Source organism: Pleurodeles waltl, chromosome 5 (assembly GCF_031143425.1).
Source record: "Pleurodeles waltl isolate 20211129_DDA chromosome 5, aPleWal1.hap1.20221129, whole genome shotgun sequence".
In the NCBI taxonomy this organism is placed as follows: Eukaryota; Metazoa; Chordata; class Amphibia; order Caudata; family Salamandridae; genus Pleurodeles; species Pleurodeles waltl.
The window spans coordinates 156,472,550-156,499,967 of record NC_090444.1 but is presented as its reverse complement, the minus strand read 5'-3'; the positions used below and the strand labels follow the sequence as shown (position 1 = coordinate 156,499,967).

Sequence of the window (27,418 nt, the reverse complement as noted above, 5' to 3'; positions counted from 1 at the left end):
CAAACATCTCTTCCACTTTTCTTTTGATTTATCTACTCCACCCGCACCATCCCATTAAGCGTCTTGTAAAACTACGTAACCAGGTGTCTGCTGTTTCCTGTTGTCAAGAGCTGAAGTAGTGCACGTGGCCTGGCCTCTCCTACCACCCACAGTTCCTCAAATGTTCTTTTCAGCACTCCATAGTTCAAAAACTGGGCTGTCACCATGCCATCTTCGTCCATAAGTGTCTCAAGGGGGGTAATTTCTCCGTTTAAATAACGGTCTCCTACTGTGAGGATTTCCACCTCAGTCCAATGTGTTCAGTGCTGTGCAGTGAAAAATGTGGAGTTTAAAGAGTCCTCATGCTCAGTTGTTTACATTGCATGGTAACTCTCATAATAAAGGGGACATGTTTTATACTTCACTAATGCACCAGTATCCTTTGATTTAGTGATTTGTGTTATCTCACTTATCTGGAGCATATACTCAAATGGACCACACGTGTGGAATTGCAGATTATGTGATTTATCTGGCTCCGAGGACTTGTTAAATCTACACCTACTGCATGACATTAGTGTTCCTCCATATATTTTTCTATGCTTATTCCTAAACTGCTGAGGCGGTTTGTGCTCACAGCACCATCACACCAGCAGGTCAGGTTGGTCCTTCTGTGTATCTTTAATGGAAACATGAGTCTATTTTTGTTGCTCACAGGGTATGTTGCCCCTGCACCAAAATGAGATCACGGGCAGCAAGAGAGGGCACTCTGTTCCTGCACAACGGGCCGCTTTGTTAGTTCAGAAATGGATTTCCATCTGGAAATCTAAGAGATACTACAAACACAAGACATAAGGGGCATAGTAATCAATATTTCCGATGGGGATTAGGATCTTTACACTTTCAATCCTGTGAGGCACAGTTTCCATTCTTTCCACAGACAGGGAGAGTGTATGAACTGGGGGTTCCACAATGACAGGAGCTGAAAAACAATTGTTAAATGTCCCGCAAGAAGTTAGAATTTGGACATAGCTAGCAGAGAGGTCCATCCAGCAGGGGGTATGTGAGGTTATATTTTCCCCAAATTAATAATTAAAAAAAAAACCTTTCCAGCTTTGCGAAATGCTCAAATTTAACAAAGCTATTAAAAATAAAGGGGGATACATCCTGAAATATTTATTTTTAAGGAAAACCCTTAGGACCTACTTTTTCTGGTGAGATCTTGTGCAAAGGAATATGTTTATGGAAAGAGTCCCTGTAAAACCATTTTGGTGTGAACTTTCACCCAAGAGTGAAAATTTGTGAAGGTGATAAATGCAACTTCGTGGAGTCAGCTGGTCACCTTTGCAAAGCTTTGCCTGTAAATTTATAATTTCGTAGAATCTGATCATCCGATCCAGCATGACTTTGTGGAAGTAACTGCGCGCATATTGTAAACTGTACGTCTAACGTTTGAAGGGCTTGAATCCCTGTCCACTATGACCTCAGGTTATAGTAAATATTCCTGCTACTTGGAGGTGGCCCTGAATACTGAAAACATGCTATGAATCTTGAAATAATGCATTTGTTGGATCTTCCCTTAAGAGTTGCCTTGTTCTCCACAGCGGATGGTGTCGCTCTTGGAGCAGCGGTGGCCACATCTCAAGTTTCAGTGCAAGTCATAGTCTTCTTTGCGGTCATCCTGCATAAGGTACGCTTTCTCATGGCTTTTGGTACCACTTCCAGCCCCAGTGTGTCCCGCATTTTAGCTCAGAGGTTAGTTCCGTATTTTGCTTTAATGATGTTCAAACATGCTATTTTTTTACTTGTATTAGTCGGAGAAAATACTATTTATTTTCTTCTTTTCACCAAGATTTCATTAGGGCGGGCCATGCATACACCCCTGCCATGATGCTCAAGCAAAGGACATAAGTAATTTGATTGTGTTTCTGAAACGTTCTGGAATATCTGCTAGGGTTGTACTGGCCTTAAAGTTCTGAGTCTGGCAATCACAGATCACGAGAACATTTTACTGTGGTTATTGCCTACATTGGAATGAGTGGAACATTGCAAAAATTGGTACATTTGATCAAAAGACTAGTCGTGGTGCTTTCAGAAAGACTGTGAATATTAATATCAGAATTTTAGAGGTTCTGACGGCACTAATGTGGAATGTCCACAAGCTGTACAGATAATCGACATTTAAATGTGGATTTGATGGGTAATAGGTGCGGGGTTGTAGTAGGTGTTGTCTCTCTGCATGAACTATGAATGTAAGTGCCAAGGTATTAAATGAATTTAAATTAGCTGTTTAAATGAGTTCCAGAACATGTGTGGCTCTGTGGCATGACAATCCAGGGTGTACAGATGTCTGCATGATAATGGTTTCCTTTGAAACATGATATCTTCATGCGTAAGAATTAATTTTCCAGAATTACTACATTTAACTAATGCCCAGCATTCTCCCTAACCAAAAGCCAGTACAACACAGCTATGTAGGTGTTGCTCCCATTTCACCATTACATTTGATATTTGTTGCTCAGCTTTATGGCAACCCCCGATATTATGGTTTTCTTATATTGTCTCTTTCTATGTGGAGTGCCCTCTACCTTTGTAATCACCTTTCTAATTTATCCTTGAGTGATGCAGAACCCTCACTGCTCCTTCCACTTCCTTACCATTATTTCCTACCTCAGCTCTTCGTCCAACTTTAGTCCTTTCTCCAGTGTACCGAATGAATGAATCCAATAAATGGAGTGACTGAATGAATTGTAATTGTAATAGTATTTATATAGCGCTTACTACTGCTGCTGACGAGGCGTCGAAGTGCTTTTCGGTGAGTAGCACGCTACTCCGGAACCCAAGAGGAATTAGTGGTGGATTATGTTTTAGTCTTATTATAAGTTAATTTGAGCAGAGGATATGTGAATTTGTTAGTTGGATTGACTAGAGTAATGGAGGGATAGAGGAGGGAAGAATCCAGAAGTGTTAATTGGGAGTTTATAGTAATAGGATGGTTAAAGGAGAGATGGAGGAGGGAAGAGTCTGTGGAAAGGGCTAGGGAGATGAATGAATGAATGGACCATATCTGAGCACTGTGAAAGGAAAACTTGAAATATTGAAAAATCAGTAACATTTAGTTCTTGCCATTCTTTCTGATGGAGAGGTCATGAGTTTCTGTAGGAATGCTCAGCGGTAGAAAGGTCCCTAGGTAGGCTTCTGAACCTCTGTCCCCTTTGGAGCTGCTACTCATTAGAGGGATGTGAGTACGTTTTGATTGAATGAGAAAGATAGTGTAATACAAAACAATGGCCCCTAAACAAATGAATGCAACAATGCAAACAACCAAATGGCTATTTATTCCAAACAATAATCAAGAAAGTGTTTCTTTATAAAAGCATTGTATAGCAGTGCAGTGGTTGTGAGTATAAAAATGTGTTCTGTGCTCTCTCATCAGTGATACACACATGTAACAATAGTGATCAAAAGTGGGGATCTGAAAACAAGAACAGCACAACCCGTTCTTTGCTAATCAAGAATAGGGATAAGGGTCTGCGATTTCAGTCAACGTTTCGATACCTAAAGAGATAAAGGGATCATCATCAAGGCTCTAGATATAACAGAGCCCGATCATGAGTTAAATTTGACCACACAAAAGATTCCAGGGGTAATGCAAAAATTAGCAGTCCGTAGGGCGTAAGACCTTAATAAGTGTGGTCCAAAACAGTGGGAGGGTGATGCCGGGAGCTAAATGGAGGCATCTTCAAGCCAAGGGAGTCAGTGCTCTACTGCCTAGTGTGTAGCGTGAGCCTCTCCATGCAAAAAGGGTTTCTAATGGGGAGTGAGTACAAGAAAATCTGACGAGGCCCGATGGAAGCATTGTCCTGAAGGCAAAGTGAACAGCAAGTGGGTATGAAAGATAAACGCAGATAAGGAGGATAAGGGTAAGCCCCCCAGGGTGATACTCTCTACTGTTTTAATGCACACACCCAGGAAAATGTAGTCATGTTGGGCACATTCTACCAGTACATGCTTGACTTGAGTTCAGGGCAAATTGCTGAATGGGGCCAGAGGTCTCTAAATGGTACTGTACCTTATGCCCTCTGTGCTAACATGTTGAGCAGTATTTCTCAATACTTGCTGTGTACCCCTAGAATCAGCTCTTGTTTTTTTGGAAACATAGCAGGATAATTGAACAAATACCACTCTCAGTATGTCTGTCTAATCATGGTGCCACCTAAACTGCAGGGGTTGGAGATAGAAAAATAGTTCTTTGATGTTAGAGTGTTGTCCACCTTTATCAGTCCTAATCTTCCAATATTCAACCCGCGCAAAGAACTTCTATGCTAGGTGGATGTGACAGACATAGTGGTAAACAACTGAAATTATATCAGAACCACTTTGTAATAATACAATGACATGTCTTACGCATGATTGAGAGGTGGCAGAGCATGTATTCGAACTCTGCACACAGGTTGATATATTTCAGCAGAATGATAGTCACCAAGGATCTCCCATCCTCATCAGGATCACCAGCACTTCAGCAAATACTCTTCAAATTAAGCCTCAAGCATACTTGCTTCACTGTGTCAGATAATGCTCTGTGCGATGATTGGGGCTTCTCAGATCATCTTCATAATACTAACTGGGCACCTGGCCACAAATGCTGGTCCGTGCTGGGATAATGTTGGGAGCAGGTGACCCATGTAAGTGGACCACCAGCTAGCACCTGTACTTTAATTGTGCATGGAAATTAGCACTAGAGTACAGTGATAGTTGCCAGTGTATTATTACTGAGGCCAGTGTTACCCAAGGAAAGTAGAATAAAGGTATTGCGTTTGAACACTGCGATTCCTGGTGTTGCTAACCCACATTCCACAGATGTAGGTATTTGTTTACAGTTTATGTACCCCAAGTCGCTCTTAAACACATTGATTACACTGAAAAGGGTATCTGTGTTACATGGTTCCTACTATGATAATATGACTGTGTTTTAGGACAACAGGACTTCAAAATGTGGTGGGATAACTCCATCCACATCTTCAGAATCTCTTGCCCCAATTCCTGGCTAGCTCACAATGCCTCATCTGAACCCCAAACCAACTGAGATGGGAGGTGATTATAGCAACCTGAATATCCTCAGGGAAGCTGTGGAAACATATCTTACCCTTTCATGGTATTACCCATGCATGCCCAGGCAAGACACAAAGAGATGCAAGATACGTTTTCAATACATTTATTGAAACAGTCAAATCTGGCATAAAGCAAATAAGCTGCAATACTTAGGTAGATAAAACAAAGCCAAGTAATCAGCATTATAAACAATGTAAAGATGATAAATAATCCAACCATGGTGAATGTGAATCTAGATATTCTAGAAGTTATAAAGATTCTAGAGGTTCTTACCTAACCCTAGGACTATACTTGAGAGCATAGTGGATGTAAGCTTCTGTCTGGCCTGATCCAAGGGATTATCCCCTACCCAATACCTGAAGACAGTGTTAGGAGTTGGCCTGCGGTGTAGATGGCAGCCCTCTCGTAGGCTGATAGATTAGCTCCAGCAGAGCTGCGTGTCAAAAACAGCATTCGTCCCAGTATAGTCATGGCCAGAATGCTCTCTGCCCCTTCTGGGTCAGTGCATCATTTTTATAATAAACCATACTGTGTTGGAAGCACAGTCCTGGTGTAATGCTGTGTCTAGGTGTCAGAAGCTGTCTCCTGAAAGGGTACCACAAACTACCCTTGGATAAAATGTACTGCTTATATGTTGTGCAGAGGCTAACTAAACAAGCAGCATTTTCTGTATATTCATAGAATAAAAGTAAACTGATAAAAGTGAGTAAAAGATCCTCGCTAAAAAGCCATTCTAAAAGCAATGTGGCTAAAACTGTGTAAATTCAAAACATAAAATGAAGCTAACAACAGGGGAAACAACTCGGGTCCATGATATCCTCACAACATTTGTATTAAGGTTTCTGCGCAGGAGAAGAAATTGTGCACCTGATGTGATACTGCAACATTATCACAGTTTTTCAGACAACAGTGGTGGACATTAACATTGTTTGTAAGTTCACAAAGTTAAAATTAGAAAACTCGAAAGTGTGAATCAACAAGTGATAAGGTTATAGTTCGATACTGAATATTGTCTTTGTAATAAGCAACCAGTTTGAAAGCCAAAGGTTCTATTTTTATTTTTAAATTAAAAAAGAAGTCTTTTTACAGGTGCTCACCCACTCTATAAGGCACCCTAATGTTTACCACCACATATATTTCTTAAACCAGACTCTCTAAAGCTATCCTGACCACCTGCCCTACCCCTATTTCTAACGTTAGCCCTAAGTCTAAAACTGAGCCTAAACCTGGCAACTTCCCCCTAAACCTAGTCATAACCTTTACACTAAGATCACCATAACCGGAAACCTATCTCTCTTACAGATCTCTCAACTCCAACCCACATCTTTACTCTTTGTGCTTCATTGTGACTGTTTGCTTTCCTTTGAACTTTTTTGCTTTGAATCTATTGATTTTGCATTTTTTTCTATGTGATTCAAACTTTAGACCTAACACAGTGGACAGAATTGTGGCCTCCACATGGCAATAACTGGAATGCATTTTGGAGACCTGCCAATTGTGGCTGATTCCAAGAAAGAGAAGGGGACAGTGTTCAGGTGGCAATTTGGCTCACTAATCAACATACAGCACTCTATGGGTTAGGAGCAAGGTTCAAAATATGATGTTTTGGGAGAGGAATTTTACAAACTATGTGTACTTTATCGCGGTTTGTTAAGATTTCTATAAAGCCTTTAAAAAAAAAAAAGTAAAGTAGCAATGCTCAGAAGCTGAACAAATAATGTGGGATTGCTGTGGCTAATATCTGGCAATTGGAATCTGATGAGGTCTCCTCCTTGATGGATGTAGCTGTTTAAAATAGTGAATCTTGCGCTATGTCACCCAAAGATGATCTTAAGGTGACTGCTTTCTTAAAGATGTGGGAGAATGCTTTTGTGGCGCAGGAGCGATGTGGAACCTGTCAGTGTGTTGGTTCTTTGTGAACACAGATCTTTTTGGGGTTTTGGCTTTCTCACTGAGAATACTTGTTAATAAATGTGGTGTATAGGTGAGCATTCAAACATGGATCAAGGCAAGGATTTATATCAAGTTCTAATTTCACATCACTTAACAGGTGATATTTTTCCCTTTCCTTGTGGTTTCACGTGACATCAGTAATTATGGTGGGCTTATCTTTCCATTCATGGTCATTATGCTGTAATTTATGAAAACGGATAAGGATTAAGTAGTGGAGATCTTTGATCCGGATAGATAATGAGTCTTGCCTTGTGCCAATAGGGATAAGGTTTGGAAAAGATAAAGTTGGAGGCATTGCGCAGCCACCTCATATAATTACCCTTCCTACATAAGTAGCTTACTGTCAGCCTGCAGGAGGTTTACACTCCCAGCAGTCCCCAGCTGTTCTTTGCAGGACAGTACAATATGATGGTGCCACAGCTTAATATAGACACTGTAAATGTACGAATGCAGGTACCAATTAAAAACCGAGGACTTGAAAGTAACATGTACTCGTCTAGATGCTCACATCACTCTCAGGTGCGTTTTCGGCAATAATTTGGATTATCTGTTGTTTAAAAAAATGTAACAGCAGCTCTTACTCCATTAATATAATTGAAAATATCTTTAAGGAGCTTCAGTAGTGTACATTGTGTCTCTCATTGTAGTCTCCTGTTGTTTTAAATGAAAGGGCTTTGGGTTTGTGCCTCAACCAGTTTTACAAAGGGGTAGCCCTTCTGCAGCCTTCTATTGTGTGAAGCAGGTCAATCCTTCCGCTAGACCCTTGATGTGATTATGATGAGTAAGGCCGTCATGGCTGAAACACATCGAGATGTCACTGCGTTGATGTAACTAAAGTTTGCTGGGCATCTGCATGTTTGGAGTGCACCTTATCTGCTTTTAGTGCATGCCTATTTCTTTGAACATAATAAATGTGTGTATTTTATGCAGGAAGTAATCTCCCCAAGCCCCTTTCAAAAATGATTTCTGGTCTAAATCAATTCTATCTAGTGCCACTGCACTCTACGCCACTCCACTTTACCCCACTTCAGTGTGCGCTATTCTGCTGTATGCCGCTCCACTCTACACCCACTGCACTCTTCACTGTTCGACTTTATATGTATGTATTTATATATATTACCTACTGGCAGTCACCAGTAGGTAATTATAGTTAGGACCATGCTTCCGTAGAAAAAGTGTTATTTGACTTGCCTATATCTTTGGCAATGTTTGATGAATCTTCCCAACATTTTCCCCAAAAATGCCCCAGTGATTCTTGTTGCACACGGAAAGTTTCAGGGTGATCTGTCAAGAGGGGGCAGAGAAAAAGGGGGGGGTAAACAAAATTGTTTTTCCCATGGTAATTCGCATAGGAGCTTTGAAAACGACTGCGATCCGAACCACTGGAACGAATTACACCAAATTTGGCAGAAAGCTAGCTTTCATTACGCAGATTATGCTTTTTTTACTTGGTGTAAATCAATTCAGTAGTTTTTGAGAAATTAAAGTAAATCAAAATTTGTATATATCTGCCCGTGACTACTTTGCGAATAATGTGAAGCTCATGCAGGAAAATGCAGAACGCTTATTAGCTGCCAACACTTTAACCAGTAAGTATTGGCAGCCATCTTGGGACTCAGCTTCAGTGGAGTCCCACCAAAAATGCAAAAAAAGGAAAAGGGGTCAGAGTAGCCAGTAGGTACACCCCGAGCTCTTAGCTCTGGTGCTGGGGTCCCAAAGGGACCGCACCAGAGCAAAAAAGCAATTAAAAAAAAAACCTTTACTGCAAATTTGCGATGTTGTTTCAAATTCATAGTCTCCGGGAGCATTGAAAATATAATGAGGGGTCATATAGGGCCCCCCTTCAGGAATTATATTTGTCCAAGGGACTGCTGCCTCCCTGAGTCTTTGTTCATATCAAATGCGAGAGGGCTGCACGGCCCCCCCGGGGACCACCATCTCCCCGAGGCTAAACAGTAAAATCATGCAGAGGGGCCGTGTGGGTCTCCCCCCCCCGGCAGCCCCAGGTACCTCCCTAAGGCTAAGTACAACAGTAATCATGCAGAGGGGCCGCAAAGCATCTCTGGGGACCGCTACCTCCATGGGACTTGATTTTAATTAAATGTGGGAGCGTGGCCCACCGCAGACCTGGGGATCACCACCTCCCCGTGGCTAAAATAGAAGAAGAATGGGGTCCGTTGCAGACCCCAGACCATGGGGACCCCCACCTTCCTAGGGCAAATTCCTAAGTAGAGGAGGGCCGCATTGCCCTCCTCCACGAGGAGCTATACATGGCCCTGGTGACTGCCAACCCCCAGGGTTGGTTCCTGCTATGTCCTAGGGTGCCCACCCTCCGGGCGCATAGCTGTTTACTCTGACATGGCGGCAGCTTTGAGAGCTGCCCCAAGTCAGAGCAAACACTCAGCTTGCAGCAAGCGAGAGCTGTCAAACAGCTCTCCTTTGCTGTGAGCGGAGGTTTCCTCTGTTTCCCTGCCCGCGGAGATGCAGGCAGGGAAACAGAGGAAACATTGCTCTCACAGAGAGGGAGCTTGTAGTGTTGCATGGCAAGTAGAAGCAAGAGGAGAACAATACTTTCAATATCCAGATGTATTTATTGAAGTAGTTCTTCTCATAAAGAAACTCCAATCACTTCTAGCCTCTAACATCCCCACACATCTCTTGTTCTTTTTTCCCCATCTCATTCTAGAATCTTTTTTCCTGGCACAGTACAAAATGCCACAGAGAACGGGGATGGAGCATACCAACTATAAAATACTTATAAAATAAGAATAATAAAAGGAAGAAACATACACAGGTTAAGGTAAACAATACTACAGAGCTGCTTCATCTCTGTGACAGCAATGCTGGCTCCCTCAGGAGACTGGGAGCCAGCTGGGAATGCACGGGTCTTCAGGCTCCTCCTGTGGTCCCCAACCATGGTGACTCGGTGCCCTGGGGGTTATCCAGGTCACATAGCCGGACCCCCGGGGATGGGGTTTCCTGGGGCCGACATCTGCTCGGAGAGGGGGCTGTGCAGCCCCCTTCCAAAAAACAAATAATTTATTAAGGCCGGGCCCCGGGCAATGGGGTCCCCAGGGGAGTGAGGCCGTGTGGTCATGACAAAGGCGCTCTGGCCACAAAATTGACAGTCTTCTTGCTTTATAAAATCTGCAGATAGGCATGAGGAATGCTGTGGTTTTGTTACCAATAGAGTGGAGTCGATTAATGATTTGATAGCAGTGAGGGTCACCTCACTGCAGACAGCACCACCCGCGGTCTTAAAAAACAAAGGTTACAGGGACGTTATAGTTAGTTTCACATTTTAAACGTATGAAACCATAGAAATTCACCAGTTATAGTTAGCATTACCTCAAGTAATTATAACTCGAGCCCTTAGGGAACAATAACTTGTGGCCCCCACCATGCACAGTTTTTTTCGTCAAAAATTCCACTTCAAATATTACATTGATATTGTCAATGATGTTATGAAAGATGTCATGAGTGCCGTGATTTGTGGGGGTCATAGGCAGTTCCACGGGATTTTTTTAAATTCTATTTCCTAACTGTAACGTCCCTGTAACCTTTGTTTTTTTCAGTGAATTTCTATAGTTTTTTTGAACATATATTAATTTCCATGTGTGCTGGCGGTTGGCCACAGGACCTGGCCTGCGGCCAAGCCACGAAGCCAACCCCCCTATCAGCACCCAACCTTGCACTGTGCACAGCCTTTGCCTGTACGCAGCAGAGGTTGCACGCAAGATCTGTCCTGCAGCCAGACCCTGCGGTCTACCACCCAACCCCGTACTGTGCATGGCCCTTTGGCCGTACATGGTGGAAGTTGGCCTCAGCCTCTCTGGGTATCAGAATAGGTGTGAGAGGGTGTACCTGGATGTGAAAGTGGCTGTGAGACTGTCTGTCTGGGGTTGAGAGTTCATACATTAGAGTTTTAGTGGGTGCGACAGTGTGTGCACGGGTGTGTGAGTGGGGGTATGAGGCTGTCATTGGGTCTGTGTGTGGGTGTGTGAGAGTCTGAGTTGGCCTGTGATGGGGCTCATAACTGTCTGAATAGGTCTGTGAGTGGATGCTTAAGGGTCTGACTTGGGCTGTGAATAGGTGCACAAGGCTCTGAGTGGATCGGTGAGTGGATGCCTGAGTGTCTGAGTGGGAGAAATTGATTGAAAGAGAGAGAATGAAAGTGAGAGGGAGACAGATAGGGAGGTTTTTAGGCTTTGATGTATGATATACTTAGAATGAGATATTTCTGTACAATTTAAAACACAAATGTATCTGTCCCACAACCAGAGCTAAGGGGTCAGGATGTCTATATCATGGCCCTTTTTTTTAATTTTTTTTTTTTTTACATTTTTTCAGGGACTCGGCTACTGAGTCCCTAGATGGCTGCCGACGCCTCCTGGATGAAGTGTTGACAGCTAATGAGATCTCTGTACGAGATCAGGTGGGGTCGTGAATCCTTTGCGTCCCTATATATACAAATGTGTTTTCCCCTTAATTTCTCAAAAACTACTGAACAGATTTACACAAAAATAAAAAAAAGTTTGCTTATGGAACAGGGCCCACCTGTGCCAAATTTGGTGTAATTCCATCCAGTAGTTTCAGAGCTCTCGCTGTTCAAAATCCCTATGGAAAAAATGAATGGGGAAAATGTGTTTTAAGACCCCTTCCACAGACGGATCAGCCCAAAACTTTCCAGACAGCTGCTGATGTGACTGGCACATTTTTTGAAAAGTTTCTTGCAGATTCATCAAGCGGCACCAAAGATATAGGCAAGTAAAAAACACTTTTTGTATAGAAACTAGGTCCTAGCTATAACTACCTAGTGTCGACCACCACTAGGTAATATATATATATATATATATATATATATATATATATATATATATATATATATATATATATATATATATATATATATATATATGTTCGATGGCATGTGTAGCTGCAGATACACATGCTGTGTATTATCCTGCCATCTAGTGTTGGGCTCGGAGTGTTACAAGTTGTTTTTTCTTCGAAGAAGTCTTTTCGAGACCTTAAGAGATCGACGCGCAAGACGGTTACAGATGGCGTCGAAACAGTCACAACATCTCAACGCCGAAGAAGAAGAGATGCGGATATCCATCCAGGGTTCGGACTCGGATGAATCCGATGGGGTTCGACCACCAACGGCGGCACAAAAAGTGAGTACACCTGCCCCGTCCCACACCCAAGGTCAGGTCAAGAAACAAAAGGCCTCGGGGACGCTCCTGCCGGAAGGCCATGGTTCAACCCACAGAAAAGACGGTGACCAAGTAACATCAGCACCGAAAAAGGCCAAATTAGTGTCAAAGACTTCCGACTCCGGTCGAGAAACCGGCACCGAAAAGAGTCGGCATCGAATAATCGAGTCGAGTAAATCTCGAAAAAGCCACTCGGAACCGAAACAGGCAATCTCCACCAGGGTTTCGATACCGAAAAAACCGGCTTCGGAGCCGAAAAAGACATCCTATACGGAAGAGCAGGGGCTCTCTCTACAGCTCAAAGAAAAGCACAGATTTGAGCAGGAAATGGATTTAGAAGAGCATGATCAAACTCAGCAAAGGCTAGAAATCCAGAAACACACAGGGAAAATAGAAACCATCCCTCCGCTCAAGTCCAAAAGAAAACTGGCTTTTCACAAGACTGAGATGCAACCAAAAGTCAAGGTGGTTAGAGAAAGGTCACCACCCCCACAATTCTCACCACAAACGTCCCCACTTCAATCACCACAGTTGTCACCAGTGGGTACACCAATGGCACAGTCACCCACACATACTGGGATGACTCAAGACGATGCGGACCCCTGGGATCTATAAGACCCACCAGTTTCGGACAACAGTCCAGAGTGTTATCCGACAAAACCTTTGCCACCAGAAGACAGTACATCCTACACGCAGGTACTGGCCAGAGCAGCAACATTTCACAATGTGACAATGCACTCAGAACCAGTGGAAGATGACTTCTTGTTTAACACTCTGGCATCCACGCATGCATCGTATCAAAGCCTGCCAATGTTACCGGGCATGCTTAAACATGCACAACAGGTTTTCCAAGAACCAGTAAAAGGGTCGAAAAGAAATATAAACCGCCCCCGTCAGACCCTGTATTTATTGCACAACAGCTCCCTCCGGACTCCGTGGTTGTGGGGGCTGCAAGAAAACGGGCTAATTCGCAGTCATCAGGGGATGCGCCACCCCCTGATAAGGAAAGTCGTAAATTCGGCGCAGCAGGGAAAAGAGTGGGAGATTAACAAAATACCACCACAATTGGACACATATTACCACAGACACGTGGGTTCTATCAATTATCCAGCATGGTTACTGCATAGAGTTCACAAGATTCCCTCCAGATGTTCCCCCAAGAACACACAGAATGTCAATACAACACTTAGACCTATTACAAATAGAGGTCCGAGCACTACTAGCAAAAGAAGCCATAGAACTGGTACCTTATCACCAGAGAGGAACGGGGGTTTACTCCCTGTATTTCCTCATCCCAAAGAAAGACAAAACATTAAGGCCTATTTTAGATCTCAGAACACTGAATCTCTTCATCAAATCAGATCATTTCCACATGGTAACACTACAGGATGTAGTCCCTTTACTAAAACAAAGGGAATACATGACAACACTGGATCTAAAAGATGCGTATTTTCACATACCCATCCATCCATCTCACAGGAAATACCTCAGGTTTGTAATACAAGGCAAACATTACCAATTCAAAGTATTGCCATTCGGAATAACAACGGCCCCCAGGGTATTTACAAAATGCCTAGCTGTAGTAGCAGCTCATATAAGGAGAAATCACATGCACGTATTCCCGTATCTAGACGATTGGCTAATAAAAGCCAACACTCAACAACAATGTCAAATTCACACGCAATATGCAATAGATACTCTGCACAAACTAGGGTTTTCTATAAATTACCAAAAATCACATTTACAACCATCCCAAATACAACAATACTTGGGAGCAACACTCAACACACAAAGAGCAATTGCCACTCCAAGTCCACAAAGAGTCCAGTCGTTTCAAAATATAAAATCAAGCATACAACCAAACCAACAATACACGGTCAGGTTTGTGATGAAACTACTAGGCATGATGTCCTCATGCATAGCTATTGTCCCAAACGCAAGACTACACATGCGCCCTTACAGCAGTGCCTAGCAAGACAATGGACGCAGGCACAGGGTCAACTCCAAGATCTAGTGTTGACAGACCGCCAAACACACTCTTCGCTTCAACGGTAGAACCCTGTAAATTTAAACAAAGGGCGGCCATTTCAAGACCCAGTGCCTCACGCCATTATGACAACAGACGCCTCCATGATTGGGTGGGGAGCACACCTCAACAATCACAGCATACAAGGTCAATGGGACAGTCAACAAAAACAACTTCACATAAATCACTTAGAACTGCTAGCAGTCTTTCTAGCACTAAATGCTTTTCAGCCCCTTCTAGCCCGCAAACATATTCTTGTCAAGACAGACAATATGACTACAATGTATTATTTAAACAAATAGGGGGGGACGCACTCGTCACAACTATGTATCCTAGCGCAAAAAAATTGGCATTGGGCAATTCACAACAACATTCGCCTGATAGCACAATATATACCAGGCATTCACAATCAGCTAGCCGACAATCTCAGTCGAGATCACCGACAGTCTCACTAATGGGAAATACATCCCCAAATTCTAAAAGATCACTTCTACCGCTGGGGGACACCAAACATAGATCTGTTTGCAATAAAAGAAAACGCAAAATGCCAAAACTTCGCGTCCAGATACCCACACCCTCAGTCCAAGGGCAATTCTCTATGGATCAGCTGGTCAGGGATATTTGCTTACGCTTTTCCCCCTCTCCCGCTCATTCCTTTTTTGGTCAACAAACTGAGTCAAAACAAACACAAACTAATACCCATAGCACCAACATGGGCTCGCCAAGCGTGGTACACCACACTGTTGGACTTCTCGGTAGTACCGCACATCAAACTACCAAACAGACCAGCTCTGTTAACACAACACAAACAACAGATCAGGCACCCGAATCCAGCATCGTTCAACCTAGCAATCTGGCTCCTGAAATCTTAGAATTCTGATATCTAAACCTCTCAAAAGAGTGTAAGGAGGTCATTAAACAAGCAAGGAAACCCACAACAAGACATTGTTATGCTAATAAATGGAAAAGGTTTGTTTTCTACTGCCAGGCTAATCAAATTACGCCGCTAAATGCCTCCATACAAAACATTGTAAGTTATTTACTACACTTACAAAAATCAAATCTTGCTTTTTCTTCCATTAAAATCCATCTCACTGCAATATCTGCTTATTTGCAGATTACACATACAAAATTGCTTTTTAGAATCCCAGTTATCAAAGCCTTTATGGAGGGACTAAAAAGAATCATACCCCCAAGGACACCACCAGTACCTTCGTGGAATATTAATATTGTACTAACACGACTCATGGGTCCACCATTTGAACCCATGCATTCTTGTCAAATCCAATTCTTGATGTGGAAAGTAGCCTTTCTAATAGCCATCACTTCTCTACGAAGAGTTAGCGAAATACAGGCATTTACTATACAAGAACCCTTTATACAGATACATAAACATAAAGTAGTTATCCGTACAAATCCACAATTTTTACCAAAAGTCATATCACCGTTTCATCTAAACCAAACTGTGGAACTCCCAGTCTTCTTTCCACAACCAGAATCAGTAGCAGAAAGGGCATTGCATACATTAGACATTAAAAGAGCGCTAATGTATTACATTGACAGAACAAAACAATTTCGAAAAACAAAACAATTGTTCGTAGCTTTCCAAAAACCTCATGCAGGTAACCCTATATCCAAACAGGGCATTGCCAGATGGATAGTCAAATGTATTCAGACCTGTTACCTTAAAGCTAAAAGAGAATTACCCATTACTCCAAGGGCACATTCCACTAGGAAAAAAGGCGCCACAATGGCTATTCTTGGTAACATACCAATGACAGAGATTTGTAAGGCAGCCAGCTGGTCTACGCCCCATACATTTACTAAGCATTACTGTGTAGATGTGTTAGCAACACAACAAGCCACAGTAGGACAGGTTGTACTAAAAACATTATTTCAGACAATTTCAACTCCTACAGGCTGACCACCGCTTTTGGGGAGATTACTGCTTTATAGTCTATGCACAGCATGTGTATCTGCGGCTACACATGCCATCGAACGGAAAATGTCACTTACCCAGTGTACATCTGTTCGTGGCATGTTGCGCTGCAGATTCAAATGCGTCCTCCTACCTCCCCGGGAGCCTGTAGCCGTTTTAGTAGCATGTAAATTGTAAATATGTAAATAAATATTCCTTTAAAACACACTATGTACATACATTTCTACTCCATTGCATGAGCACCTTTAGTATCCTTACTTTACCAACTCCTACCTCACCCTTTGCGGGGAAAACAATTTAAGATGGAGTTGACGCCCATGCGCAATGGAGCCGAAAGGGAGGAGTCACTCGGTCCCGTGACTCGAAAAGACTTCTTCGAAGAAAAACAACTTGTAACACTCCGAGCCCAACACAAGATGGCAGGATAATGCACAGCATGTGAATCTGCAGCAGAACATGCCACGAACAGATGTACACTGGGTAAGTGACATTTTCAATATATATATATATATATATATATATATATATATATATATATATATATATATATATATATAATAATCAGACCTTGTTGTTTATTGACTTCCTTCACTTTGAGTGACTGCACAAAGCCTGTGCACATTGTTCACCTATGCCTAAAACAAGTAGTTTTCTTCTGTGACAAAGCTTTTTAAAAATGCAAGTTTTTTGTCTTTAAATAACCACTGATTATTTTTATGAAGTGGCTGCTCTCCATGGGATTTATTTTCCATCTCCTTTTTAAAGCTGCTGTTCTAAAGTGTGTAAGTGACATTGTAATATTGTAGCTGCCTGCATTTTGAGGGCTTGGTTATGTCTTTTCACCGTTTTGTCTTCTTCACAAATAATATTACTAAAACAATTGCAAAACTGAAAGACTTTTTTTTTTTAAAGTCACTAATAATACAGTAACATGTTTTACATTTAACATTTATATTGCAGCCATGTTTAAGTGGAGGCATGTTTTTTTTCTTTTTCTTTTTCTTTTTCTTTTTGCAGCATATATTTAAAACAAAAACAATAATCATTGCACCAGCTTGACTAGGCCAGAACATTTGGCTTTCCCAATGCTTGTTTCAATTGTTTTTGTTGCCAAGTCCATGCTGCTTTAATGTCTAATCTCTCTTGTGCACAATTTGTTTCACTTTGTTGTCATGATAACTTGCTGTTGGATTTACAGCTTTGTTCACAAAGTAAAGATACACACGCACACAAGCTTTCTTAGAAATGCTATTAAAATAATGGTTGTTTATCAAACCTATCTACTATGAAATATTTCCTGTGTATACTTTAAGGTTCACTACCTACAATGCAAACTTCACCTTCTGATTCTTTTGCAAAGCACTGTTCTTTTAGAGTACATCTTCATGTCTGTTCAGAAAAAGACCCCCTTCCCAGCTTTCATATTACTGTAAGATGTTGCCTTTTCATAACTGTGGGCAACACAAACTAAATTGCTCAACTATTACCAGCGCTTTCCCAAAAAAAAAAAAAAAAATGTGGCGCACAAGAGAGGAAAGGCCTGGTGGTATTCAGCTAGGAAACAACTGAATTCCAAACTAGAGCACCAAATAGTGTACAATCACATATTCGTTGTTTAAAAACAAGATGCAGAGAAAGGCAGTCTCCTTTTACCTCTCCCCCAAAACCATGTCGTCTGGGGCCAGAAATTGTAACTGCTTTCGTCAGCAGTATCTCTGATGGTAGGGCCAGAAGGCTAGCAAGTAATTTACAGGTTCAGGCCTCTCTCTCTCTGTGTTGTGGGGCTGAAAGTGCTGAAAGGACAATCAAGAAGGTGAAGATATGTGAACCTGATGGAGTTCTAGATGATGGAGTCACAAAATTGCAGACATTCTCCATTAATAATGTTTCCCATTCCATTTCACAAATGTATCTTTATAATGAGATGCAAAGTGTGAGGAAAGGTTGGCCCATCCTTTATAACGTGCAGAAGGCCAAAATGTTATTGTAAATAAACACTGTAGTTCTGCTTTCAGTTAAGAGCACACTGTTCGTGTCTTGTAGGCCCCTGCTGCATTCGGCCTTGTTACGTTCCTGATGCATGCTGGCTTGGAGAAAACCCAAATTCAGAAACACCTCTTGGCCTTTTCTCTGGCTGCACCGATTTTGGCAGTCGCAACTTATGGAATACTAAGTGTGGTGAGTAAAATTTGGAAAATGCACAGTAGTTTAACTACATTGGTAAGTTTCTTGCATATATGCTAAACATATATAGCAGACTTTGCAAATTAATATTAAAACTAGATACTGTTAGAACATCAAACCTTACTAAGTAAACTTACATGGGAGACGCGAATAGGCCGATGGACCTTTTGACTGTGCTTTTGGGTTTTTGTATCAATACAAATCAATAGCAATAACAATCAAGGACATCAACAATCAATAGGACTCAGAAATGTCCACACGCCATTACCTCACGGCCATGAATAACCACACCTTTATGTAAAAGTTAGAATGTTTATTTCCCTGTATTAACAATGCTAATGTCAGGTAACTTAGTCTCAAAATCAAACGATAAACATACAGAAACAATACTGGCTGACCAAAGCGGCGAATGACTCGCAATCTAATCAAAGCTTGGGCTACTACATATTCTAAAGTTACAGTACAAATTAATAGCAAGAATAACTGAGCAAACGATATAACATACATTTAGATTCAGCAAAGAACAGACATCAACAGTTATTACATGTGGCCGACATAATCAGTGAATACCCTAACTAACATCAGATTAGAATAGCATTTTTGGACTTCATGCAAAACAACTTAGTCACACAAATTTGGAAAACATCTAACTATGGCTCTATCAAAATAGCAGTTGGTACCTAGAAACAAAAGCAAATAGACATAACAATCAGTAACATTGTCTTTATACCTGTCCTCAGTATGGTTCAGCAAGCTGTGACAATCTTCGTCAATAGGACATCAGTCAGGTCAGCAAGGCATCAGGATTCAGCATTAAAGTTCAGAAAAAGTGAAGTCTCTTTAAGCAATAAAGTTAAGCACGTCTCTTTCCAGGACGGTCAAGGAAATAATGGCCGTGACAAACGGAAAAATGGTCTGTACTCCCAAGAACAATGGGGAGAAGGGCGCATCTCCTCACGGTGCAGTCCGGCTAAGTTAGATTTCCTTATACTACTACCACATCCTTATTAGTCAAAGAATCGCATGTTTGCCTTTAGTCCAATGAAACTAAAACCCTAAATCTACAACTTTACTAGTACATAGTTCACATGTTGATGATTGGCTCCCCTTCTCCCGTTCCCATTGTTTGGCTTGTCAGGTATCAATATTGTTTCAGCTTATACTCCAGTCAGTCATCCATTGTCTTCTCCTGGGAAGGTCAGTATTACACATACTACATTAAACATTGTATACTAACTAGTGCATCATCTTCTAGCAAGCAGTTTCTCATGAGAAAGACTTTAAGCTACAAGCTACGAGCACTTGGTCAGCACAGTGGAGGATCACAATCTAATTCTCTAAGCATCCATTTTATAAGTCGATTAAGAAATGCAGCTTGATATGAGGCTGTGCAATTAGGCCCAAGACCTCGCTAAGTTAAGGCCTACAAATTAATAAAGCTAATACGTAATGCAACTGTATTTTGTTTTCCTGCGCCTTGCCTGCTTGCGCTCTTGCCCCCATTTGTGCCTTTTTCAGATTGCTGTAATACGCTTTTACATTGTGCCACTTTCACCGTATTTGTGACTGTACTCTGCCTCTCTGCGCCTTGCTTCCTTGCGCTTTTTGCCCCCATCTGTGCCTTTCTTAGATTGCTGTATTCCGCTTGTGCATTGTGCCGTTTACCGTATTTGTGACTGTATTCCGTATTCTGTGATTTGCCTTTTGTGCCTTTGTGCTTTTTCTTCCAATTCGTGCCTTTTGCTGTTTTCCGCTTTTTTCGCCCCTTGGGCGCTCCCCCTTGCCGCTTTTCCCTGCTGCTGCCTCCCTGCGGCCCCGCCCCCCTCGCGCCCCCATTCGCCGCTCCCACCTCCCAGCTGCTCCTCCCTCCTCCCTCCCTCCTCCCCCCTCCCTTCTTAATGGCTGGCGCTGCGCGTCTGCGCAGTGGACGCGCGCAGCGGGCGCACCGCTGGTGCGCCGGAGGCAAGTCCGTCTGCGCCCGTCCGCGGCTGGACCGCACCCAGTGCCACCCCCCCTGGTCCGCACGCCCCCCGCACCACCAGACGTCGCTACTCGGCCAGCGAACTCATCGCCCTCAACCCCGGCCCTTCCGCAGCTTGCTACCAGGCCACACCGAAGCACGCCAAAGGACCCTTCTCCTGCGGCGCCTGCAACTTCACCTGCAACAGAACAAGGAAACCTGCAACAACCAGCACTAACCACCTCCACTGCATACTCCTCAACACACGCTCTGCACGAAAGCACGCCATCGAGCTCTGGGACCTGCTCGACACCACCGCCCCAGACGTAGCCTTCCTGACCGAAACCTGGTGGAACGACTCCTCAGCACCCGACATCGCCATAGCCATCCCAGACGGCTACAAGATCACCAGAAGAGATCGCCCCAACGGAATCGGAGGAGGAATAGCCATTGCCCACAAATCCACCCTCAAAATCCACACCCACACAGACGACACCCTCAAGACAGCCGAACACCTGCACTTCCGGATCCACACTGACCCCAACACCACCCTCAGGGGAACGCTCATCGACCAACCCCCAGGACCACGAGCCCCCTTCAGCGACTCCATTGCCGACCTCACGAGCACCCATGCCCTCGCCTCTACGGACTACATCCTCCTTGGAGACCTCAATTTCCACCTGGAGAACAACAACGACGCCAACACCACATCACTGACCGACAACCTCTCCAACCTCGGACTCAGACAACTGGTCAACACACCCACCCACATCGCCGGCCACACGCTCGATCCAATCTTCTCTGCAAGCAACCACGTCACCTTCAGCCACACCACCGAACTCCACTGTACCGACCACCACTGCATCCACTTCACATTCAACAAACACACCGAACACCACCGCACCCCACTACCTCCTCACTGCTGCTGGAGCAAAGTCACCAAAGACCAACTGACCAGCACCCTTGCCCAGAACCCGCCTACTGAGCCCACCGACCCGGACACCGCCGCCATCAACCTACGACGGTGGATCAACGACTGCGTCAACACCCTCGCACCACTCAAGAGGCCCACCGACAACCAGCAGAAGAAAAAAGCCGCCTGGTTCACAGACGAACTCATCACCTCCAAACGCACCTGCCAGAAACTAAAGAAGAAATGGCTCCTCGAACGCACACCAGACAGCCTGGCAGCCCACAAGGAAGCCACCCACAAGCACCACCAACTAATCCGACTCGCCAAACGTTCCCACTTCACAGAACGCCTGAACAACAACGCACACGACAGCAAAGAACTCTTCTGCATCGTGAAAGAGCTATCCAACCACAGCGCCAACGCCAACGACATCCCTCCCTCCCAAGAACTCTGCAACGCCCTGTCCACCTTCTTCTATCAGAAGATCGCCGACATCCACGACAGCCTCAACTCCACGCCTCCGCAAGACCCCACCTCCGACTGCTCCACCTACAACAACCGCCTGACCACCTGGACCCACGTAGATGACTCGGAAACTCGAAAGATCATGAACTCCATCCACTCAGGATCCCCTTCGAACCCATGCCCCCACCACGTCTACAACAAAGCCGACTCCACCATCACCTCCCAACTTCGTAAGATCATCAACTTATCATTCGAAACCGCAACCTTCCCGGAAAGCTGGAAGCATGCCGAAATCCACGCCCTCCTCAAGAAACCCAAGGCAGACCCCAACGACCTCAAAAACTTCCGCCCGATCTCCCTCCGCCCCTTCCCGGCAAAGGTCATCGAGAAGATCGTCAACGCTCAACTCACCCACCACCTCGAGGACAACTACATCCTGGACCCCTCCCAATCCGGTTTCAGACGCAACCACAGCATTGAGACCGCTCTCCTCGCCGCCACAGACGACATCAGACAGCAAAGGGACAACGGCGAAACATCAGCCCTCATCCTCCTGGATCTCTCCGCAGCCTTAGACACGGTCTGCCACCACACCCTACTAACTCGCCTCCACGAAGCCAGGATACAAGAGAAAGCCCTAAACTGGATCTCCTCTTTCCTCTCCGGCAGAACCCAGAGAGTCCAACTCCCTTCCCTTCCGCTCCGAAGCCACCAACATCATCTGCGGCGTACCCCAAGGCTCTTCCCTCAGCCCTACGCTGTTCAACGTCTACATGGCCCCCCTCGCACAACTGGCCCGTCAGCACAACCTCAACATTCTCTCCTACGCCGACAACACCCAGCTCATCCTCTCCCTCACCAAAGACCCACACACCGCCAAAGCTAACCTCCACGAGGGATTGAAGTCCATCGCTGAATGGATGAGGAAAAGCCGCCTGAAGTTGAACTCCGACAAAACGGAGGTCCTCATCCTTGGACGCACGCCCTCAGCCTGGGACGACTCCTGGTGGCCCACTGCGCTGGGACCCCCTCCAACTCCAACCAACCACGCACGCAACCTGGGCTTCGTCCTCGACTCCGCCCTCACCATGTCCAAGCAGGTCAACGCAGTTTCCTCCTCCTGCTACAACACCCTCCGCATGCTCCGTAGAATCTACAAATGGATCCCGATGGAAACCAGAAAAACGGTGACCCAGGCCCTCGTCAGCAGCAGACTGGACTATGGCAACACACTCTACACAGGCATCTCAGCAAAAGACATCCAACGCCTCCAACGCATCCAAAACGCCTCCGCCCGACTGGTCCTGAGCGTACCCCGCCGATGCCACATCTCCCACCACCTGAAAGACCTCCACTGGCTCCCCGTGGACAAGAGGATCACCTTCAAACTCCTCATCCACGCACACAAGGCGCTCCACAACGGCGGACCTGTCTACCTGAACAACAGACTCAACTTCTACGTCCGCTCCCGCCAACTCCGCTCCGCCAACCTCGCCCTCGCCATCGTCCCCCGCTTCCAACGCAAGACCTCGGCGGCAGATCCTTCTCCTATCTCGCCGCCAAGACCTGGAACGCCCTCCCGACCACCCTGCGACAGACCCAGGATCTTCTCACCTTCAAGACCTGGCTCTTCGACCAGTAGCAGCAAGACCGCCCCCCCCCCCCAGCGCCTTGAAACCCTAACGGGTACGTAGCGCGCTCTATAAATACTATGATTGATTGATTGATTGATGCATAAACCTTAATATGACATATTACTACATTAATCAAACATAAGCTCAACATTTTACATTAATAAGCCATTAATAAGTACACTTTGTGAATATTGGCAGCCACTCAGGTGGGCGTACCTTCAAATGCACGCATTACTTCTCTCTACGTGAATACATTTTCTATGCAAATTCAACACTCAGAATACATTAATATTCATTATCAAAAGTCAGCGTTAACAATACAAACTGTGTGCTTGTCTAGTGAGGCACTTTTTTCACAAATTATTTTATGAATTTCGAAAATGTGGAACTGTTCTTTATTACCACTTCATATTTTTCAGTGGGCTAGTCCTTACACCAAGAGGCTTATCTTGTGCCATTTAAAACCACTTTTTAAAACGTCTGCCCCAGGTTAGGTTGACCCCTGCTTAACTTCTTCCTCTTTATCTAAAAAGGGAATACAACCCTAGCAACATCCTATGCTTCCTGCCATACTCTTGCAGTTACTGCCTGTCCTATCCAGGATTGGCTGTGTTCACAATACAAAAATGTATATGCATGTTGTTGAGTGACTGCAGCCCCTGCAGGTTTATTCAGCCAGCACAAGGGTCATGTTTATTGCAGTATTGTTGCAATGGCAGGGCTATCTGCAGCAAATCCCATTTTTTTACCTTTACTTGTCCAGCTCTTAATCCCACATCTCAGGTATCTGCTGTATGGTTTGTCCTTTCTATGGGTTTGCGTGACGGATGGGTTTGAAACAAATATTGAGCTTTGGGTTGGAATGAGGCTTTTATCAGGATACCAACCTGCTCCTGACAATTCAGGTTTGCCACCTCCCCAGCTCCTCCAGATCTAAATTAAACAAACATGCTTTCAATGCATGTAAGGATCGTCCCTCTCCCAAACAGACTGGTTGGGAGGATTCTCAGGACCCAGACAAAGAGGTGTTTGAAGAAGAGGTGGAGCAGAGAGAATGAGATTTATTTAGGAACAGAACTTAACAGTAGGTTTTCAGCATCTACAGTCTTGGATTTTCCCTGTTCTACTCCTACAGTAGGTGATGACTTTTTAAGCTAATATCAGCACAGGGAACTAGAAAGTATTCTTCTGCATGGCACAATCCATAGAGTTGTGACCCAGAGAATAGAAGCAGGTTGAGCAACCAGTATTTCTCAGATTCCTCTCTTGACATTACTTTCTAACCAAGATCCACAAGGAATGTCCATCTATAGTGAAGGTGAACTCTTCTGATAATGTGGACAAGACATTAGTGGCCATAGTCAAGTGTGCTTATTTTGCTTCTATTAGAACCAACACTTATGAGACCTACATTATGCAATCATTGCTGCTCAACTTCCAAGCCTCGGCTGATGAAACATACCACAGGTCAGATTGTTGTTCTCATCATGCTATGTAGTAACAACACAACAGGTCTGGTTCCTGTCTGACATTTTCTTTGATTCCAGTGTGGCAGCTGTGGCTACTGGTTCTTCTGTGACGCCTATGCTTCACATTGTGATGTGTTCTTTGAGAACTGACTTTCCAGAATGTGGTATCAAGTCATATTCTGCTCCCCAGATCCAAACTTTTTGGGTCAAAACTTGAGAATCTAATATAGGAATATGCAGGGGGCTGTAAATTGATGACCCTTCTTTGCCCTCTGTTCAGAAGTACAAGATTTAAATCTTGTATGGTTTCTTACAGAGGGATCGGTTAATCCTTTTGTGGCAGGGGGCTTTGCCGGTGTGCTCCCTATGCTGTCAAGTCATGGTCCCAATTTGTCTACCCCTTAAAATTCCTACCTCTAAATTATGACTATTATACTCTAGCAGGTAGTCAACCTTTGAACATCTATAACATCTAGGCAGACTTGGACAGTGGACTACTCCAGGTTATCTGCTCATGATATCTTATACAGTTCTGTGAGGCTCCAGTGGATTTCTTACAATCTACCCCAATGCTTTGATGGCCCTTATGATGCCAGGGTCTCCTTTAAGGAATCCAAAACCTGTTGCTCAAATCAGCAGTGACTCTAGAAACATTGGCAGAAACAGGCTTGGATTGCTATTCTATCCTCAGTGTTGCCTAAACACCTACTGGAGATTTTCATCCAATCCTAGATTTAAAGAAAGTGAACTCTTTCTCGACGCTCTTTCTTCCCACATCATCCATTCAAGATAAAATATTTACAGAAAGTCTTGTCTTTATCACCCCAAGGGATTTTCTGGTATCGCTTTATGTATGGGACTGTGAGGAAATGGGTTGTATTATATGGTGTGGTTGTGCAACCCCCACCATGAATACACTTGACAACCCCTTTTAGGATCCTTCGGCTTCCTGTGTCAAACTCTCAGCTCAACTCTGGGTAGCTGAGCAGCAGTGGCGTAACAATAGCTCCCGCAACCAATGCGGTGCAGGGGGCCACCGAGCTCCAGGAGACCCCCTCCTTCACTATTTTCTGGGTGGCAGGCTCCTGGCCAGAACGCTTCTGACTAGATCCATAGTTCGGGCCTGGCAGTTCGGGCTGGACTTTTTCCATGGTTGGCAGGGTGAATACCGATTTGCATATGGCTGGGTCCAAACTGGGGTGGCATGGTGAGCAAAAAACAATGGATTTAACCCAGATCTGTGACTGGTGTGAATGTCTGACAATGTTCAGCATTCCGTCCATCATCTTTTTGTGTTTCTCTTTCAAGACTTCAGGCCCGATTACGAACTTGGCTGAGGAGATTACTTTGTCCCAAATGGGATGGATATTCCGCCCGCCGTATTACAAGTTCATTATATCCTATGGAACTTGTAACAGGGCGGATGGGATATCCGTCACATTTAGGACAGAGTAATCCCCCCTGCCACTGTTGTAATCAGGCCATTCATATTATAGGAACAACATTATATATTTTTTCTTATGGTGTAATTATATAGTTCAGTCTTAACCCCTGCTAACAACTGAGCACTTTACAGATTACATGTCTCCGCATGCAGATTACAGGATCACGGGTGATCGTTTCCAAAGAGAAAAGTTAGCAAATTACATTATTGTACTAGGAATGCATAATTTACATTTTTTAACTAAAATAAATAACAGTATCACAAAGTTTACACATTTACGAGAATTTGTAAAATTTACAATTTATGTGATTCATGATCATTGCATGTGTCAAAGAATAGCATGCAATCAATTGGAATGGTTTTTAGACATGGCCGATGTAAATGACTGGTGGACATATTTCAAAGTGAAAATGAAGTGAAGAAGCAGAATTAATAATTAGTTCAGAAAGAACATTTAGTTAAGGTGAGCATCTATCTTTCAGAGAATTAACCATTTTAGCTGATGTGTCCAACCTCAAAAGTTGCCCTGACCCTGTCTTGGTTTTATTAAACCTTTCAGTTTCAATTTCCGTTTTAGAGGTCTGACAAAGGTTCTTCTAGGCAGCGAATACCCCGAGGTTTAGAAGAATTCATAAACAGGGGTCATATCACAGGCCTTATTGTTGACAGATTAGGGATAAAGTCTTGATTGTTCTTCTCGCTTCCATTAGGAGCCAGAAAGAGGTTGGCTGTCTTCCATTATAAGGTTCTAAGGTTGAATTGTCTACAGCTTTAAGCAACGCTTAGTACTGTGTCCTGAAGATATCTATGCCAATACAAGTCTTGTGCGGCCCGAGGAGAAGCAGCCCAATATTAAATCTGGGGGAAATGTAGTGGCACTAACATTGCAGAAACCGCATTGTCCCAGTGTCGTGCCAGAAGCCAAGTGGCTACAGCTTTCAAAGCATCACCGCAGTGCAAGTATCTGCACGTTTCTGGTTATTTTGAAAAGGACAGACCTCTTGCAGGATGATGGAAAATGCAAGAATTAGCAAATTAACCTTGTTGTACTTTCACTGAATTCTGTCAAGTGTTATAAACCATACAAATACATACACAAATAATTTTGGTATTATCAACTTATTATA

General features: G+C 43.8%; 1 protein-coding gene across 1 annotated transcript in view; it reads left to right on the top strand.

Annotated features, from left to right (window-relative positions):
• Positions 1-27,418, top strand: part of LOC138295497 (zinc transporter ZIP9-like) — a 164,127-nt gene that overhangs the window by 125,553 nt on the left and 11,156 nt on the right. Inside the window, exons 5-6 of the mRNA XM_069233838.1 lie at positions 1,581-1,666; positions 18,266-18,400. Coding sequence (XP_069089939.1) covers positions 1,581-1,666; positions 18,266-18,400 — 221 coding nt within the window. The remainder of the gene's footprint in view (positions 1-1,580; positions 1,667-18,265; positions 18,401-27,418) is intronic.